At 43.9% G+C, this 18,597-nt stretch overlaps 1 protein-coding gene across 1 annotated transcript in view; it reads left to right on the top strand.

The window, feature by feature from the left end:
* The first annotated feature begins 963 nt into the window (after positions 1-963).
* Positions 964-18,597, top strand: part of mmp16a (matrix metallopeptidase 16a (membrane-inserted)) — a 45,163-nt gene continuing 27,529 nt past the window's right edge. Inside the window, exons 1-4 of the mRNA XM_083678703.1 lie at positions 964-1,096; positions 11,052-11,200; positions 12,418-12,540; positions 16,760-17,064. Of these exons, the coding sequence (XP_083534829.1) occupies positions 971-1,096; positions 11,052-11,200; positions 12,418-12,540; positions 16,760-17,064 (703 nt within the window). The 5' untranslated portion in view covers positions 964-970. The remainder of the gene's footprint in view (positions 1,097-11,051; positions 11,201-12,417; positions 12,541-16,759; positions 17,065-18,597) is intronic.

Here is an 18,597-nt window from a genome sequence, read left to right on the forward strand (position 1 = left end):
CCAATGCACTTATGTCAGCTACCAAATTATGCAGGGAAGAAGGCACTTTGAAGCAGGTTTGACTTAGAGTAAGACATTGGAGCTTTTCATTGCCCTCTGGTGGGCTTTGGATACAAAAGCTGTGTGCTTTTCCTCGGCTTCATCATCATCACTGACAATAGATTTGATCATTACAAAAGGAGTATAGGATACTATATTAAACAGAATGACTGTCCTTGACATACAGTAGACAAATAACCTCTAATACACAAATGTTACACTTTACATTAAGTTTTTCCAGGTATAGTTGATCTGTAATTAGAGATTTTTATGCGGCCTGTATTATTTCACAAGTGTAATAAGGATCCATATGCTATGCGAATCTTCATTATCATCATAATCATAACCATCATCACCACCACCATACTGTAATAAGTAGCAGCAGCAGGAGCAGCAATGCTATTGTTGTTGTTGTTATTTGGTAATATTCAAGCGTGTTTGGCATTTAAGCACAAGTCCTGCCCACTGTCCAAAGGGCATAATATATTGCGATCATATAACTTCAAGATTCAAGATTCCGTGACGCTGAACCATGCATGGTCCAAAAAGGGAGTGTTATAATATGCGGCTGTGATGGGTTTCGGAAGGAGCGCAGGCGCAGTCACGAGAGGAGGTATGGTTGAAAACTAGCAGCGATGCCGCGCAGCGCAGGAACTGAGCTAAATGTGTCTGACAACAGCATTAGATGTACAGCCACTAAGGAGAACTGAGCAGTGGACAAAGAAGGAGAATTGCCGACAACAATTGCGAATTATCGTCTTCTCCGGATAACTTCAAACCTCAACGAGGCGACGAATTATTTCCTTGGGCATGCGAGAGAGATACCATCACCAATGTTCCTCCTAACCGCCTGAGACGCCAGGAATTACTCCTTGTCCGTTTGTTTTTATTGACAATTAATAAAACAAGCAGAAACAATAAAGGGGTCACTATGATTTTATTAGCATTCCATACTAGAAGACGTTTACATAGCTTTTATTTAGGGACGTTGTGCTTGCAATTCTTGCTGTGGATTTTATGTGGCGTGAACGGAGAGGAGCAGCCGTTCAGCGTAGAGGTAAGGATGGGGGGACTGTTTATTATGTCCATTCATGGTTTCAATAAAGCGAGAAAAGTATTGTGTTTATTTGTAATTATTAGTAAGGAACAGAAAAAAAGATGTTCAAAATGGTAATAGGAAAAATGTCCTGTTTTTAATAAAAACCGCTGTGCGATACATAAAGGTTCAAGGAGTTGAATTTCGCCTTAACAGCGGACCTCATTGTGAGTGTTTATGAGGTGCGAACTGATAGTAGATCTTTCCCATCCACCTTCCCCACAATATTTGCGACTTTTCCAGGAAAGATGTATTTAAAGCATGCCTCTATTATTTAAATCATTTATTAGAATGAATAATAATGCCACTTTACTTTGAACATTTGAGTGCTATTGACACGCTCTGATATAAAGGCATATCTATATCATATTTTATTTTAAATCAGTTTAAACATGATTACGCACCACTATCGGATAATTGGCGCATTTTGTAAACGAAGGTTGTCGGAACTCCTACTGCAAGGATGTTAATAATTTGGACGTTTGGGGGATGTTGATGTCATCCCTTTTACCTAAATTGTCATTGTTGTTGTGCCTTTGTCTTGCTATACCAACGTTTTAAAGTGTTTCTATTTAGGCGAAACATGCCACTTTTATCACAATGACCGCTGTGATTAGCTACATTACTGACAATTAGGCAACACAATTGTCTCTTTTCTGTGGAAATGTTTTAATTAGCCTAAAAAATGTTTTCACAATGACTTAAATAGACACATTTCTATTCGAAAAATAAATAAATAATAGACAGATGAGATAAAACAAATTAAAATAAATAAATAAATAAAAACGCTCAAATTGCCCGCCCTCTGAGTCCACATCTATCGATTGAAGCCCAGTGGGCGGTACTTGTTCCCAATTAGGTTTTTGTTTAAGTGGGCGTGGTCAAAAATAAAGTTTGTGTCAACGGTAGGCCTAGACATATTTATGCAAAGAGAAATTGCCCTACAATCCGTTGATAAATGTATAGCGACAGAGCACATATCTCTGTAATTTCACTGAAAGGGAATGATCATTTCCAGTCGTTTAGCATGTTAACACTGGTAACAGAGGCCTTATATCCACATGATTTGCAGCTTGGCATGCCATATCAAAACCTCAAAAAGAGTCTGAAGATTTAGAACAGATGCTACAGGTTATGCAGTTAAAATGTCAAAGCTCACATGACAGGAGGCCCTCCCCCACCCCAGGTCTTTGGTGTATGGTCAAAAGCTTAGCTGGGAGCCTGAAACTCAAGACCTTTGATCATTGTGATACAGGCTCAGATATCCGGTCCTGAAGCATATTGCAATGCAAATACATTTTGCTTTTGTCCTCTCTCTGAGTTGGTTTGCTTTTTGAGCTTCTTATCAGTAGAAAGACTCATTTTGTCAGTACAGATAAACATGGTTATAGCATGAGGGAAATGCTTTTCAGTCTACTGCAAAATATAAATTATTCTGACCTTACAAGCTCTGTCACTAGTCATGTTGGGAAATAATGTGCCGTGCTCTTTGCCATAGATTTATTTGACAGGAAGAATATACATTAATCAATAGGGTTACGTCTGCTGCTCCATTGAAAATGCACATCACAACAAATACACAGCTGAATGAGCTCATACAGAGTTTCCTCCTGATGAGAGACAGTGGTGGGGAACAGAGGGACTCAGTGATTCATGTTACTACAGTAAATCCCAATGATACTAAAAATGGTTGTTGGTTTTGAGTGCCGTGGTGAATCGATGTGGTTTGGCCTATACAGGGTGGGTCTGGCCGTCTCTCTCTTACACTCAAACACACACACACACACACACACTCTCTCTCTCTCACACACAGGTCACAGAGGGCAATAAAAGAGAGGATGAATGTGTATCTTAGTCAAATAACAGGTCTGGTTTGTGGTGGGAGGTTGCCATAAACCTGGTCTGTAATTGGTGGTGAGACTGTGTTCAAGAGAAATCCTCACTCTGATTGGGGGAGAGTTTAATGGGCGTAAGTTTCGTGACTAGGTTGGTTGAGTTTCCTATCTTCTGTCAATAGAGTGGCCTGAACTTGACTCCTTTTGCATTGTGTCTTTGATATTCTTTGTGGAGCATTTCTGACCATTTCATCTCTTTTGTCTGCCTCACTGTCAGCTAAAAGGTAATTTCCCCCAGATTAGGCTGCCTCTATCATAATGCTACAGCCACATATAATTTCATTTATTTTCATATGGTCTCTTTTTTTTTTTTTCAAGTAAGGCATTAACTACTTTGCCAATAAGGAGGGGTTGGTTATTGTTACGCAAGAAAGCAACACAACAAGACATAAAGTCATTGTTGAGATACAATGGGTTTGTAGACTTCTTTTCCTTTCTGTTTCTGGGCAACTGAAATGTAGTGTTTCCCAACATTGCATAAGAGATCCTTTGTCTTTATCTCAGTGGTTCTACTGTACCTTGTGTTGTGATAGTCAAACAAACACCCATGTCGTTGTTGAGTTACCTGGATTTGTGAATCACTCTTTACCATAACTGTTGTTTAATGTCATTCTTTCTCTATGGAGGAAATTGAGAAAACAAATAGCAGACATGGTGAATACCCTGCATTTAGCCAGTTGGAGGCTATTCTCTGGTGTATGATAGTTAATTGTCTGTATTATGTAATAAACCAAGTTTAATGCAGCTGCATCAGCATTGCACCGTTTCACTCAACAGTCATTCATCTGTGGACACGCAGTGGAACTCAAACGTACGTGACTCTCTTCAACAACAATAGTTATAGCCTCCACACTTTGACAGCCCCGCACTGGGGCAACATAGAACCTTGTGAGCCTGTTATTCCCTTTGAAGCATAAGTGTGTATGAACATTATTGTTAGTCTATAGAGCAGGTGCGACATTCTGCTATGACTCATGAAGCGGTTGATTCTCTCCAGGACCTGCTGTACAGAGAAATCCCTTCAGAGAATACACACCTACGAATGATAAATACATGAATGGATCAAACACGTTTGCCCTGCTCTGTCACTGTGATGACAGAAAAAAACAGCCTGTAAGACACAGCTAGTGAGAACAATCAGTCGTATCAATAACAAATACAGTCGGATGCCAAATGCTTAGCATAGCTGCGCTGTTGTGAGTATGCGCAAGGCGCTAGTGTAACTACAGACAGACCTCATTTCAAACACCACTCATGTTACCCGTTGGTATGCCCAGCCTCGGAGGCCTAACTGAATAATTGAAAGTGGGTGGTGTGTGGTACCCTGGTCCAGCAACGCTGACTCTATAGTGGGACCTAGGCCAATGCTGAGGTCTGTGTTAATGGCTCTGAATGGTCAGAGGCTGCTGTGTTTATTTGCCCAGACCCACCACTCCTCACTTTTGTTTATGCGACACAGTGGCTACAATGTCCTCAGTGCCCTCACTGCTGTGGCTCTGATAAACAGTGGGGTCGGCAGAGGAAGTGGCGGTTCCCCACTGGCTGTCCTCTGGGAAACGATGGGCCGTGTTGGATATCTATATGAGTTCAATAGATACTTCACTGGAAACTTAATATGTTGCACTTGGTTTGAATCTATGATTGAATGAATGTTTTTTTTTGTTTGTGAGTGGGTGTTTGTTTTACAGTATGGCTACTCAATGGTTTCTTTGTCTGTGTGTGTTTGTGAACTTGTGTATGTGCCTCGTCCTCACAACTACTGAGAGACCAGTGTTTCCACACATATGGAGCAAAGGCAGGATCCTTGCTGACTAGTGTTGTTACACACACACGCGCACACACACGCGCACACACACACACACACACACACATACACACAGCTCTCCTGACGTAATTTGGCTTCTGTGGGAGAACAGATTTCTATGCCACTGGGGTGTCTGTGTCAGTCTGTTTACCCAATCTAAGAGGAACACAATACAGGCACCAACCTAATTGATTAATAATTAAAGCGGATGGATTTTTTGTTTTTCACCCTAGCTTTTTACCCCTCCAGCTGTGCTTGTTTCAATCACCTCTATGCTTTCACACGTTTTCTATCCCCCCCCCCCAATCTCTGTGGTCATTAACAGTAACAGGTCTGTTGTGTGTGTTTAAAGCCCTCTGACTGAGGAGACAATCAAAGGGTTACGTCCCCATTAGAGTCACTACACTTCTCTCTTAGAATATAAAATAACTTTTAAATCTGCATTTAAGAAATAAAATAAAAACAGCTACCAGAGCATCTCACTTGCCAAAACAACCAAAAAGAAGTCATCAGGAATGATTCCAAACCTCCTTCTTAGAACGGGATAAGAGGCTACGAGAGATAAGAGTAGTCATTATAATGATGATCAGATTGTGACATTCTTGGTGACATTCTTTGACATTTGTACTAATAGGGCTACAGAGACTCTGAACACGGTGTGTGTGCAGGGTGGTTGGCGGGGCAGGCTTTGTTGCCTTGGCGACCCTGGCACTCATGTCAGCCGTTCGGTGTGTGTCCTGCTGAATTATTCAACGTGGCTGAGACGAGAGGGAGAAAAGCCGAGAGGTGACGTAAGCTATCCCATGAGGCGGGTGTCATGTTCTGACATGTCATTTGTTAGAAGGGACCTTTACGACTCCCAGTGGCCTGGGAATATCTGTGACTTTTAGTTTACCATCTAAAGTGAGTCCTACACACTAATACATGCATGGGTTCACAGTTACACCCTCAAGCTCACACCCTCTCTTTCTTTCTCATACACACAAACATACATTGTTACAACTAGCATACTGTAAGCACAATCACAAGTATTCATAGATAACAATAAGCAGAGCTGGAGTTTTAGTCACAGTCTCCGACATCACCACATTGTAACTATTGTGCCCTCCCATATTCATCCTCATTTGACCAAGTTACTTGAGGTACCAGCTTATGTTGCTGAGTGATCGGGCAACCGCCATGTGCACTGCTGTTATTGACAACAAGCATCTCTGTCAGAATGTTGCTATGGCTACACACCCACTTGAAGTGTGTCTCATCCCTAATGAAGTATTCACGCTGCCTTTAAGGTTGGGCTTTGATGTCTCTGCTAGGGTAATTAGCTCCCCGTCTGCTCGTTAGCTAACGATCCGTTCTACAGTTTGGGCAGGCAGGAGAAGTTCATGTGAGTTCACCGTTGGATTGACCTTCGGAGAAGCCACTGAGTTCACCCTTGTCTGCTCCAGTAGCTGTCTGAAAGTGGTTCCTGTTTGTCATATGATGTGTCAGTGTGTTGTGTGCTGTCATTGACTATTAAGGAGCTTGCAATCTTGCTGTGGTGATTGAAAACTGCTGAAGGGCCCAGTGAAGTCTGTTTTCACCTTGTCTTTCTGCCAAGAGTTTCCTATTCCAATTCTATTGAACACCATTGTATACAAGCTTGTTCATTATCAAGTTAGAGAGAGAGGACAGGGAGAAAATACTAATGTATTGAACAGGAGGCTGTCTGGCATGAAAATCCACTGCATCTGCTTCAGCCCAGAACCCTTACATAGGCAGAACACATGGAGCTATAGATCAAGAGGAAAATGAATGAATCAATGTGAGCATCTTCAGAGACCTCTCCACAACTTCACCAAAACATACAGTTCATCTCTCTCTCTCTCTCTCTCTCTCTCTCTCTCTCTCTCTCTCTCTCTCTCTCTTTCTCTCTCTCTCTCTCCTTGCTCCATCAAGGATTGATTCAAATAATTCAAGTAATGTTATTAACCAACATGACAGTTGTCATGTGATTCATTTAAAATCGTTGTAATATTGATGCATGTTCTGTTGCTGCTCCCTCTCTTTTTAATTATACATGGGGCAGCATCTGAATTTACGCAGATGAGTGAGGTGGGGGGTGGGGTGGGGGGTTCTCAATGTGACTGTGATGAATAGACTGCCATAAGTCACTGGCTGATAACAAATAGCTGACTAGACTAGAGTACAACGGAACTGACTGACAGAGGTCTCCCATACTGTATATCCAGCAGTCTCCCCCCCCTTTCCCCCTCTTTCGCTGATAAGGGTTGTGTGATTGTGAGCCTTGTCGTCCTGCAGAGAGATGGGGAAACCACTACAGAGCTGAAATCTGTAAATCAACCTGTCCTCTGTGATGGATCAACCAGATGTCTAGATAACACATCTGGTGGTTTGACAGTAATTACAGCTTCTCATGCACAGGTTTTTACTGACAATGACTTTTTAAAGGGGCACAAAGTCAAAAACACATTTGAAGTGCAATTTAAAGTTAAAGCTATGAATGTATAAAGTATTTGGGTTGTGTTGCTGCACAGTAATTGCTTTGACTATATCATAATCATGCGGGCCAGTTTTCTAAAATACTAGTGCAGCTTTCTGAAATAATCTTGTATGTTGCACAACTCCGAACCAAGAGTTTTCACCAGGGACCCTAGATGCCTTGCACAATATACAGAACTGTACCACTCCAAGCCCAACAGATGTTTGTTGTTGTGGTTTATTTAGAGCTCTACATTTACATAATACTCCTCCACACACAACAAATCTTTCTGTAATAGCAAAAGGAAAGAGATACAAGTCAACTTAAAATGAGACGGCTTTTAACTCCCCTATCTGGTGCAGCATTCGCATTGAAGATATACATTTCTTCTCTGGCAAAATGATCCCTAGCTTCACAGAAAACAACTTGATGGCAGTTGCCTTTTTCTTTACCGAAACCCTGTGATATGCGTCTAAATGGTGTATTTTTCATCATAATTTCTGTTATTCCTCCAAATATTGTCTGAGAAGTGCAAGGGCAGCAGTTTCACTCTACTACAATAATAGCTTCCATGTCAGCCAGGAGCTGTGATTGAAGGGCAAAGAGAGGGAAAGAGAGAGAGAGAGACAGGAGGAGGGGGCGGAGGCATCTGTGTACTATATGTTAGGGTCGGCAGATCTCTCGTGTGTAAGGATTATTCTCATCACATGAGTGTTTGATCTGATTGCAAACTGTGCGTACAAGCTGAAGGTCGTGGCTGTTCCAATTCCAGAGTAGCATGCAATTACTGATGCAACACAGTCTCCTAGCATCAAACGATGCGAACATACAAGGCTATACTGCACGTGTCAATCTGCATGCTTCCACAAAGCACTATAAAAAAGATTTAAACATTTAAAAAAACACTACACTAGCAACGTAACTACAGAGTACCTAGACTTAAGTGGCCATTAACTTCAAGTGGGAAAGATAAGAGTAAGTTGTTAGGGGAAGGCATTAGCAAAACTAAAAGCACTTTTATCAAAATGGTCCCAAAGCCAACTCAAACCCCCGACGTTCGAGTTGCAAGTGTTGGTTTTACATCCTTCCCCTCTTTGACGCTTCATTGGTATGCGTACAGTACAGCTTGCTTTCATTTGTCTATAGACCTAAATTGTGTGTACGTGTGTGCGTGCACATGTACATGTGTGTGGTACTGTATTCTGCAGTGATTTATCTAGATAGAAGCACAAGCCAGTTGGGCTGTCATCTGTCAGTTCATTTCATGTTGGCCTAATGGATGCATCTTGGCAGTGGTCCCTGTTACTGGGCTCTGAGGGGCAGGAAAAGTGCTGTGGCTCAAACAGAATGGAGATGGAGAGACAGGACACAACATTCCAAAGATGTGCTCTGGTGTGTGTGTGTGTGTGTGTGTGTGTGTGTGTGTGTGTGTGTGTGTGTGTGTGTGTGTGTGTGTGTATGGGTGTGTGTGTGTGTGTATGGGTGTGTGTGTGTGTGTGTGTGTGTGTGTGTGTGTGTGTGTGTGTGTGTATGGGTGTGTGTGTGTGAAGAGCTGTAGTTTCATTACCTGAGTAGTTCAGTGGGAATCTCACAGTAGCTGGCTGCTTCCCCCCCGGAGGCCCATTCAGCCCTGTGAATAACTGACACACACCATAAATGTTATCATCCCCGAGCAGATAGTGAGGGAGAGGGGAGAGAGTGAGGACGAGAGAAAAGCAAAGATGAGAGATGGTAGAGAGAAACACTCTGAGAAGATTCAACCAGCTCCGTACTTTAACCCTTCCAATGCAAGACAAGAGCATTAGAGAAAAGAAATGAAAAGAAATATTGATTTAGAAAAAAGCCCTGACCCTCTTTCCCAGAGCCCAGACGGCTCCTGTAAGAACACTGGAGCACTAGACTAGAACGTGCTCCTGGTCCCCTACTTCAGTCCTCTCAGAGCTTTAACGTCGGATGCTTAGAGTACTCTGTGATCTGCACTCCTACATACTTCATAGTGTTCTCATCTCATGATGAATCTCCTCCTCAGCTTCATCCCTCCAGGAAGATTTGGAGAGTGCATGGAAGGTTGTAGTGTAGGGTGATCTGAGTAAATGGGACAAAAATGACAGTTGTCTTAGGGGTACAGTATTCATGTTATTATAGAGAAATGGCTGCATGTTAGTACTCTGATGCATGTCTGACTGTGTGTCTGTTGGTCTAATGTCATTGATAAATGCAAGCATGAATAGCACCAAATCAGTGCAATGGGAAGGCTGTTATTATGACTTTTGCCACGTTCCCTTGTCCCCTCTCCTCTCACCCGCTTCTCCACATTCCAGTTTGACACATGCCACGTTGAAGAGATGTGAGTGACAAACTATCTCTGCACAGTCTGACAAATGTGCTACTCTCTCAGCTTTCTACCCATGGTCCTTTGGGAAGAGAAAATGAAAGCAGGCAGTGCATTGTGATCAGTCAGTCTCCTGTAGTGCTGTGTGCCACGTGTGTCGATGGGATGCAACACCAGGGTATGTAATAGGCTCCCTTTGGGTGTGTCTTTGTTGATGGTAGTTTGTTATGCTGTTGCTCTCAATATATTGGTTAGTATACTATGGGGATACTTGGGTGCTTGTCTGTTAGAGCCGTGCTATTTTAGTGATGGATCTGAAACAAGGCGGTGTTAATTAACGCTAATCTCCATCAAGCATCATGCTATTCAGCAGACTAGCAGTGATGGTCTCATATTCAGGAGAGAACTCTCTGCCACTGTACATTGTAGTTGATTGTACCATCTTATGGTAGCCAAGGAATCAGTCTCATCTCCTTGGTGGGGTAATGTCTCTCTCTCTCTCTCTCTCTCTCTCTCTCTCTTATGCAGCCTTATAATAGCTCTCTAGGAATGTTTTTGTGTGCTCTGGTACCTCCCTGCTTTCAGCACTGTGCTGCACTGTGGCTTACTCTAAAAGGAAGCTGCAGCACACACCAGTTTGAATAGCAAATACCTTAGCTTGAGTTTGTAAAAACACTTAGCATTGCCTTAACTTAGTTGTTTGTGACTCACAAGGCAATGAATAGCTAACACTGATACAGAAGCAGAGAGTAGATGTTAAACCCAGAGCTTTGCAGATCCAAGATCCATCCTAACCTCAGGATAGGACAACTGACCACAGCTTATTGTATAGAGACCAGACAGCTTTGTTCTGGTGTCCCGGATCATAAGGCTCTATGGCTTCCAGTCCAGTCACACTGATACTGTAGATCTGACTGTGCTGAGCTTAGACAGCCCACCAGGGCTGAGGAGTCTACAGCATCTCCTCTCCAGGCTCATATAGAGATCTCAGCCATGATTCCCATCTCAGGTTTTTATGGGGGCTCTGAAAGCTCCATTACACCAGAGTGCTTTCTGACAAGCCAGACGATGTGATAACAGATAACGTTCCATACTTAAAGGTCATCGGGGAAATCTCTGCCTCCTGAAAAACGAAGGCTGCTCTTAAGGGTGTTGAGGATTGTTTTCACCGCACTTTGAGAATAATTACAAGTGCCAAAACTGAGTGTCCAACTAAGCAGTTATACAAGATTGATTGTCAAAGTCTCATTTATAGTATATTATAATTTCATGGAACAAGGTTTCCTTTTAATTAGATTTGATGGCTTTGGTAATATGCAATATATGGGGAAAAGCATAATAAAGCCAATCTAATCTGCAATGTGTTTGACCCCTTTATAACTCTTTGCTGTCATTTCCTTCTGCAGTCCTGGCTCCAGAAGTATGGTTACCTCCCCCCCACAGACCCCCGAATGTCAGTCCTGCGCACCGCCCAGACCATGCAGTCTGCTATCGCTGCCATGCAGCGCCTGTATGGGCTCAACATCACAGGCTCGCTGGACAGGAACACCATAGAGTGAGTCTCACACCTTCCTCAAGATACATAACTAAGGCCTGGAGTTTTCCTCACTAAGAGCACATGGTTAAGAAAAACGTCTCAAGCATCAGGACATAACAGAGGTTCAGTGTTTGAAATAACTAACATGTCATTGGCTATTAAATTGGTCAATCAAAATTCATTGACTGGTACGGCTTTCACATGCACACGCTATCTCAGTTGGTTGACGACCATCCCTAAACTGAGGCGGCTTCTCCAGACATGGTCTGTCCTGATTTGCTGCTTGACATTCTGTAACCGAGCAGAAGGGAGCCATCCTAGACACAAAGTTGCCCTGACACGGATTAAGTGGGGCGTTTTAATTTGATCAAAGGAGCCTTTTACAGACGGCACACCTCCACCGGCAGATCAAAGCTGTGTAAATGCCACAGTATTACTCTGAACTTAGAGGCTCACAGAAGAGAATAAAATGACACCTTCTGTCTGTTGCTCATTGAATCAGTCATCGTGTAGGAGCCTCTATGTGAATGCCAGATTTAATTGTGTCTGAAGGAATAAAGAGCAGCAAGGTATTTTTCTTGTGAGATGTTAAAGGGGCAATCTGGGATCACTGCATCAATTTTTTTTTACTTTTAAATTTGTGATATATTGCCAGGGGGAGACCACTTTGTTGTTGTTGAATCCCAGATTGCCCCTTTTAAATTGTGATTTCTCCAAAATCAGCTGGAAGTATCAGTTGGAATTCATGACAACTCAACTGTTAAAGCTTGCTTTTGTTTCCTGTTTTCTTGTGCTTCTGCATAACGATGTAGCGATAACACGCTAAGGTGAGGCCAGTCTCTTACTATAAAGCATGTCTTATGCTCCCTTGGTTGTATAGTGTGTGTGCCGTGTGTGAGTCTGTGACAATTAGTACAAATGTGTCGTAAGTGATGAGAGATTACATTACACTGTTTATAGTTGATAAACATTTATGTTTTATATTGGAGCTCCATACATATAATATATTAATTGATCATCTCACTGTGACTTTGAAAAGGTTGACCCTCAGTTGATGGATATATTGTCCGCAGTCACAAATGGTGTTGTCGTCCGGGTTCACCTCTTCAGTCCTGGGTTTTGACGAATGGTGTTCTCTTTCTCTCTCTCTCGCTCTCGCTCTCTCTCTCTCTCTCTCTCTCTCTCTCTCTCTCTCTCTCTCTCTCTCTCTCTCTCTCTCTCTCTCCTCTTCCCAGCTGGATGAAGAGGCCCAGGTGTGGGGTACCTGACCAGCTAGGGGGGGTGTCAAAATTCAGCGTGCGGAAAAGGCGGTACGCCCTCACAGGACAGAAGTGGCAGCACAAGCATATCACATACAGGTGGGTGAGAGGGCTAATGCATTGCTTGATTGTGTGTCTACATGTCTGTGTTCACTAGTGTGTGTTAGACTGGCTTACTTGATGAAGAAGGTTGCAACCGCTTCGTCCGGTCTGAAAGAAGTGGCCACAGAACCACAGCATTGTACTTTATCGTACCTCTTCGGCTAGAACACAGGCTACGTCTCAAACCCCACGCCCACACTGGAGATAGAACACTCTCCTATCTCTGCCCCGGAGATAAATAGCAGCGTTACCAAACTCATTAGGAATCACATTCCTCTCTTTTATACAACCGTCTGACTCACATCAAGCAGACGGAATAACAACCACCGTGTCATTCTTCTTTCATCTCCACATTTAGGCACTCATGATCCCCCTCCTCTTCTCTTCCCTTTTTGCTTTGATGTAGCCATCTATTTTAAGGTGTAATCTGACCATGTACTGTACATGTTCAGTAGTTTTATAGTTGTGGGATGACCATGTCCCAACATGATACATCCTGGACATAGAGAGGGCCAAGGAAGCAGTGTCCACCCGAGATAAACTAGAGATTACATATATCAGTGCTCATCATAACTCCCTGGCATGTCCCTAATATAGCCCCTGCCCTGTATGTCATACAATCATATTGTAAGTCTGCCCCTAATTCCGGACTTTATGGACTAATCTGTGAGCCCTCAGAATAAAAATGTTTTATTCCTCCGCCTTGAAGGATCAATGCACGTGAAGCATTACTGGACCCTGAATATAATCTGCCAGTGAAATCTGTGACCTACACCTGAACCAGGGTACTGTATTATTATTCATGAAGGAAAGAGTGGAAGAAAGAGAAGAAAAAGGACGGGGCTGAGTGAGAAAGGGAATGGTTTGAAGAAAGGAGGGGAGGGAGCATAAAACAGATAGGGTCGAGGAGAACGAAGACTAGAGAGAGGAAAGGCCTCGTTTAAAAAGGGGGTAATCTGGGTCAGATTAGGGTGATGCAACAGGATGGAGTGTTTTTAGGCGAGCGACAGGGCGTGTGTGGGTGTGTGGACATGAGCGGTGAGGGTGCCTGTGTGCTGTTGTATCCAGTAGCAGAAGCCACGGTGCAGTAGGCAGAGTGAGGTTGTACCACATCCATTCTCTCCTACCCTGTCCCACCATACACCATCTCAACCACTTCTGCTCTCTGCGGCGTGGTCTTGAGCTACCCGTTCTTAAGGGAACTTCAGGACAACACTATTGTTCTCTTGTTCTCTTCATTCTCATGTAATGTTGTACTGGATTTTTTTTTTTTTTTTTTTTTTTTTTAAACGTGTGTGTTTGAATGTGATTCTGTGTGTCTTGGTGTTCCAAAGTGCTTTAGTGTTTAGATTTCATGTTTAATACAGTGCGTGATAGATAGTGTGTGTCTGTGTGTTCAGTGTGTGTAACTCTTGTTTAGTGTTGACATTTTGTGTGTGTGTGTGTGTGTGTGTGTGTGTGTGTGTGTGTGTGTTGATTGTGTGTGTGTGTGCAGTGCATTATTCACATTACGTTAGCTTTCCCACAGCTCTCCCAGCATGTAGGTAGCATGCAGCACATGCAGTAGCCCAACCTGATTACATCCAATGTGCCTTCACTAAGGCCCCACTCCCACACAGTTCAATGTCTCCACATAGGGTTTATTCTCTCTCTCTATAATTTACACAAAGTGGGCATAATGACATGAATTCCTATGTGTGTTGCTCAAATAGGCATTGTACAAACCATAGACTGTGGTACAGTAAGAATTGTAGCATTTGCTTTTCTTTAAAGTGGTCATTGGTGAGGTTATTCATTATAATGCTCGACAACGTAGGTAGAACAAGGACACATATTCATGTTGAATGTGGAGCAGCCATTTTTCTAGATGGTATCTTTGTCTCTGTGAGAAAGTAGTTTCACTGCTTGTATCACCCTTGTATCACATAAACTCTAGTGAAATATTTCTTCTGCCTCTGTTTGTTTCCCAAACCTGGAGTGGATAGTGTTTTTTTTTTTTCATTATCTCACTGACGTAACACACACACATAATAGCCCCTTTACTTGTCTTACATGCTTCACTATGAGCCTTTACCTCTGTATTTCTTTTCACTTGATTATTTTACAGTTACACTTTTCTGTGAAATTCAGAGGCCGTCAAATGGTCTAGTCATTGCCAATGACGCTGTGCCATTGGAGCTTATGACACAATTCTAACTCTAACAACCAATCACCAGACAATCAGTCCGTCCAGCTGCGTTCCTTGTGGTGACGTCATCCGTATGTCACCTGGCCTACCTTTTCCCAAGTGTTGCCTGCACCCTGAGAGTCATGTGACACCAGACGCCGTTAGAGTTTAAACTAAGCAGTGGTGGATTAGAGAGACACCTTGGTGGCCAACGTCCTCCTGTGTATTAATAAAGCAGTCTTACTGTCCTTATTGTCATATTTCATTTTCAGTGTAGTTACTGTTACACCTTCTGACCCGATGGAGCGATACAGTATGTAGGGAGAGAGAGAGAGAGAGAGAGAGAGAGAGAGAGAGAGAGGTGGATGTGGGAAAACACATACGAGGAGAAGCAAAGGGGAGCAATGTGAAAACAAAGAGACAGATTCACTTTTACTGTCATTTCTGCCTTCCAGTCCCTTGTTCCATTTTATGTCATCGTTTCTGTGTTTATCATGGTAGCGATAAAGTCATCAGAGCTGAAGGGACACGTGGCGGGGGGCTGTCAGGGTTTGACAGGGGGGTGCTCAGAGATGAGCTCAACCTTGATGGCAGCCAGGCAGTAGCACAGAGAGACAATAGAGGTTTAACAAGCTCCTCAAACCCCACAGCCTTCCTCAGTGTGATCACTGATCAGAGGCCTGAGCCTCAGCTGTGACGCGATCAACTCAGCACTCGAGGCCTGTGTGAGAGAGAGAAGGAGGGATGGATGGAGTGCTGAGCAGGGGAGAATACTCCACCTTCCTCTGCTCAGCTTTAAGAGCAGATAGCCACAAGGGCAAGTCTGGAGAGGAGAGATACAGAGAGAAATGTCAAAGATCACCTCTGAGCTGCTGAGCCATTAGTTCAATGTCAACACTACAGCCAGATTGCCTATAATGCACTGAGTTTAAGTCTACTGCCATTGAATGGAAGGAGAAGAGCCACTAGACATAAAGAGGATGAAGAGTATTCATCACATTATCAACAATGGCTGAAAGATCGACCGACGGAAGAAAGGAAAGAGAGGTACAAGAAACAGAGAGTGAGGGATCAAAAGAGCGTCGACGATGGAGTGGAGACCTGTTAGAAAAAGAGGAAGGACAGAGAGAGAGAGAGAGAGACAGAGACAGAGACAGAGAGAAAATCAAGAGAGAGAGAAAATGAGATATTGATTCACGTAAATATTTTTCAAGGTGCCCCCTCACCGGCAAAGCAGATGAGCTGAATGCTCAGTGGGCTGTAATGCAGTGTAAATCCCTAGTAGATGAGACATAACGTAGAGGGGACGAGACAGAGGTTCAGGAGATGAGTTTTAACACTACAAAGCCACTCCAATATCCCACACCAAAGGGACTACACAGCGTTCAGACACTACAGAGAGTCCAAGAGCCCTAGCACTTTAGATGGAAATCAAAATGTCTGTGTTTCAAACTGTGAACTTTAGTCGTTTACTCCTCCTGAGGAGCAGTAGACACGGCGAGGTGTGCTCGAGTGCTCAATGTGGGAGAGAGGAAAAAAAAGATGGCGTTCTAAAATGCTTCCTCTCCCATATTTTACGAGTGAATAAAGTGTTGAGGTCTGAAAATTGCCCAAGCCAGACTGGGGCTCTTGTGGAGCAGTGGGCTGTTGATAATCCTTAATTAAAAAATAAATTCCAGTGGTAGGAAATCCTCCAGTTCTCTCAACACCTGCAGCACTTTAAGCAGCAGGAGAGGACTCAGCTATTTCCCTGAGATCGGTCTCTCTACTTCAGTTTTTAGCAGAGAAACTTAGTGCATAATGAAGATAAGGAATGATATGTGGTGGTATGATTTGTTATGGTATGGTAGGAGGTGTGGAATGTTTGTTATGACATGGTATGGCATGGTATAGCATTCATAGTATGTATGACAGTATACAGTCATATGGTGTTATAGTTATGATACGATGTGGTTGAAATACTGTTTGTGAGTGTACTGGGTCAGTACAGTCAGTCAGTAATATGTGTTATCTAGCCAACTGATCCCCCTCCCATCTTTTCCCGTGCAGCATAAAGAACGTCACGCCCAAGGTTGGAGCGGAGGAGACACACGACGCCATCCGGCGGGCGTTCGAGGTGTGGCAGAACGTGACGCCGCTGCGCTTCGAGGCCGTGCCCTACAGTGACCTGGAGAGGACCAAGAAGGACGTAGACATTACAATCATATTCGCCTCGGGTTTCCACGGCGACAGCTCGCCCTTCGACGGAGAGGGGGGCTTCTTGGCCCACGCTTACTTCCCTGGACCGGGGATCGGAGGGGACACGCATTTTGACTCCGACGAGCCGTGGACGCTGGGGAACCCCAACCACGACGGTAAGATGCTGACAGTTGCTTCATCACTGCTTACCTAATGTTAGCACAACGATGGCAACAGGTTTACAGGTGGTGTTACATGTGAACCAGTGTAACATTAGGGTATCTGTCATCTTACTGCTATGGAGCATTAAATATGATGCCATCAATGCCTAGAATATATGTGCTTTTGTGTTTGTTGAGGTCTGATCTGAGGGTGTCTAGTATTGGACTGGTGTGTACCTCCCTGCCCCTGTCTACACACAAACCTTCATCTTCATCTCAGTGGACCATACCCTAATACACTGAGTACAACTTCCTCAACCGGTGTTAGCACCGCAGAGCCTCGTGTCACGTAAGCCTGCTAAGCCATATGTTCTCATGTTGCATGTTAAGCAGGCGTGGAGCAGCAGTGTTTACAGTCAGTGAACAGGGTTAAGATCTCGCCTCTCAGGCACACAGGGACATGTAGCGAGAGAGAGAGAGCGTGACTCACCGGGGGCCGGCGGCAGGGCGATCGATGCGCTCCGTTTAAGCTCATTTGCTGACCTTTGACCCCTGTGGTTGGCAGCGCTGTCAGAGCATATCCCATCTGTGATAAAGCAGCAAGGCTTTACAGCAGGCCCCCCCCCCCTCCCAGAGAATAGAGAAAGAGAGAGGGAGAGAGTGGGGAAAGGGATAGAGAGAGAAGGAGAAAAGGTAAAGAGAGATGGAGGGAGGGAGAGAGGGGTAGAGAGAAAGAGGGGGGGAAAGAGGGGGGGAAGACAAACAGAGAAGGAAAGGGATGGGGATGGCTAAAACCCAAAAAAAAGTGGGATATATTGAGAGAAAGAAAGGTAAATATGGATAGCTGACAGCGGAAGGCAGGGGAGAGATGAGAGAGAGTTAGACAGTCTGAGTGTGTACACAAATATTGGATGCTCAAGGGCTAGCCAGAGAGAGTGGATGACAGAGTGGATCAGAGAGTGGATGAGAGAGCGGATGAGAGAGAGCGGTGTATCCCAAAAGTAGAGAAAGCAGCTGAAGAGAGCAAGTCAAGGACGAGGTTGAGAGGATGAGGAAAGATTCAGGGAGTGGAGGAGAGTCAAGACAAGAGGTGCTATAGAGAGCTCTGAGTAGATGGCTGTCGCACTCAGGACAGAGGAGGAGCCGTGCTAGTGGGGGGGGGGGGTTGGGGTGGAAAAAGACTGACTACCGGTGTCAGCTGAGGACATTATGTTGATTGAGTTGAACAGCGTGTATGCACGTCCTCATAACTTACCGTGGAGGTTCAGATATCCAGAAAATGTCTACAGATTAGAATGTGGAGAGTCGAATTAGGCTGGAGGAAAGAGGATGATGCCGCTACCAAACCACATAGTGGTTACCTCTCTGGTTACCTTTTCTTTGGTGCGCGCACAGACACACACACACACACACACACACACACACACACACACACACACATCTCCTCTCATCAGGTCCTCAATGCTAATTAGATGGAGAAACCGCTGTCAAAGAAGCCAGTGATTCATAGCTGCCTCTCCTCTCAATGCAATATTGATGCAGCCGATT

The sequence above is a fragment of the Argentina silus genome, assembly GCF_951799395.1.
Source record: "Argentina silus genome assembly, chromosome: 1".
Classification (NCBI taxonomy): domain Eukaryota; kingdom Metazoa; phylum Chordata; class Actinopteri; order Argentiniformes; family Argentinidae; genus Argentina; species Argentina silus.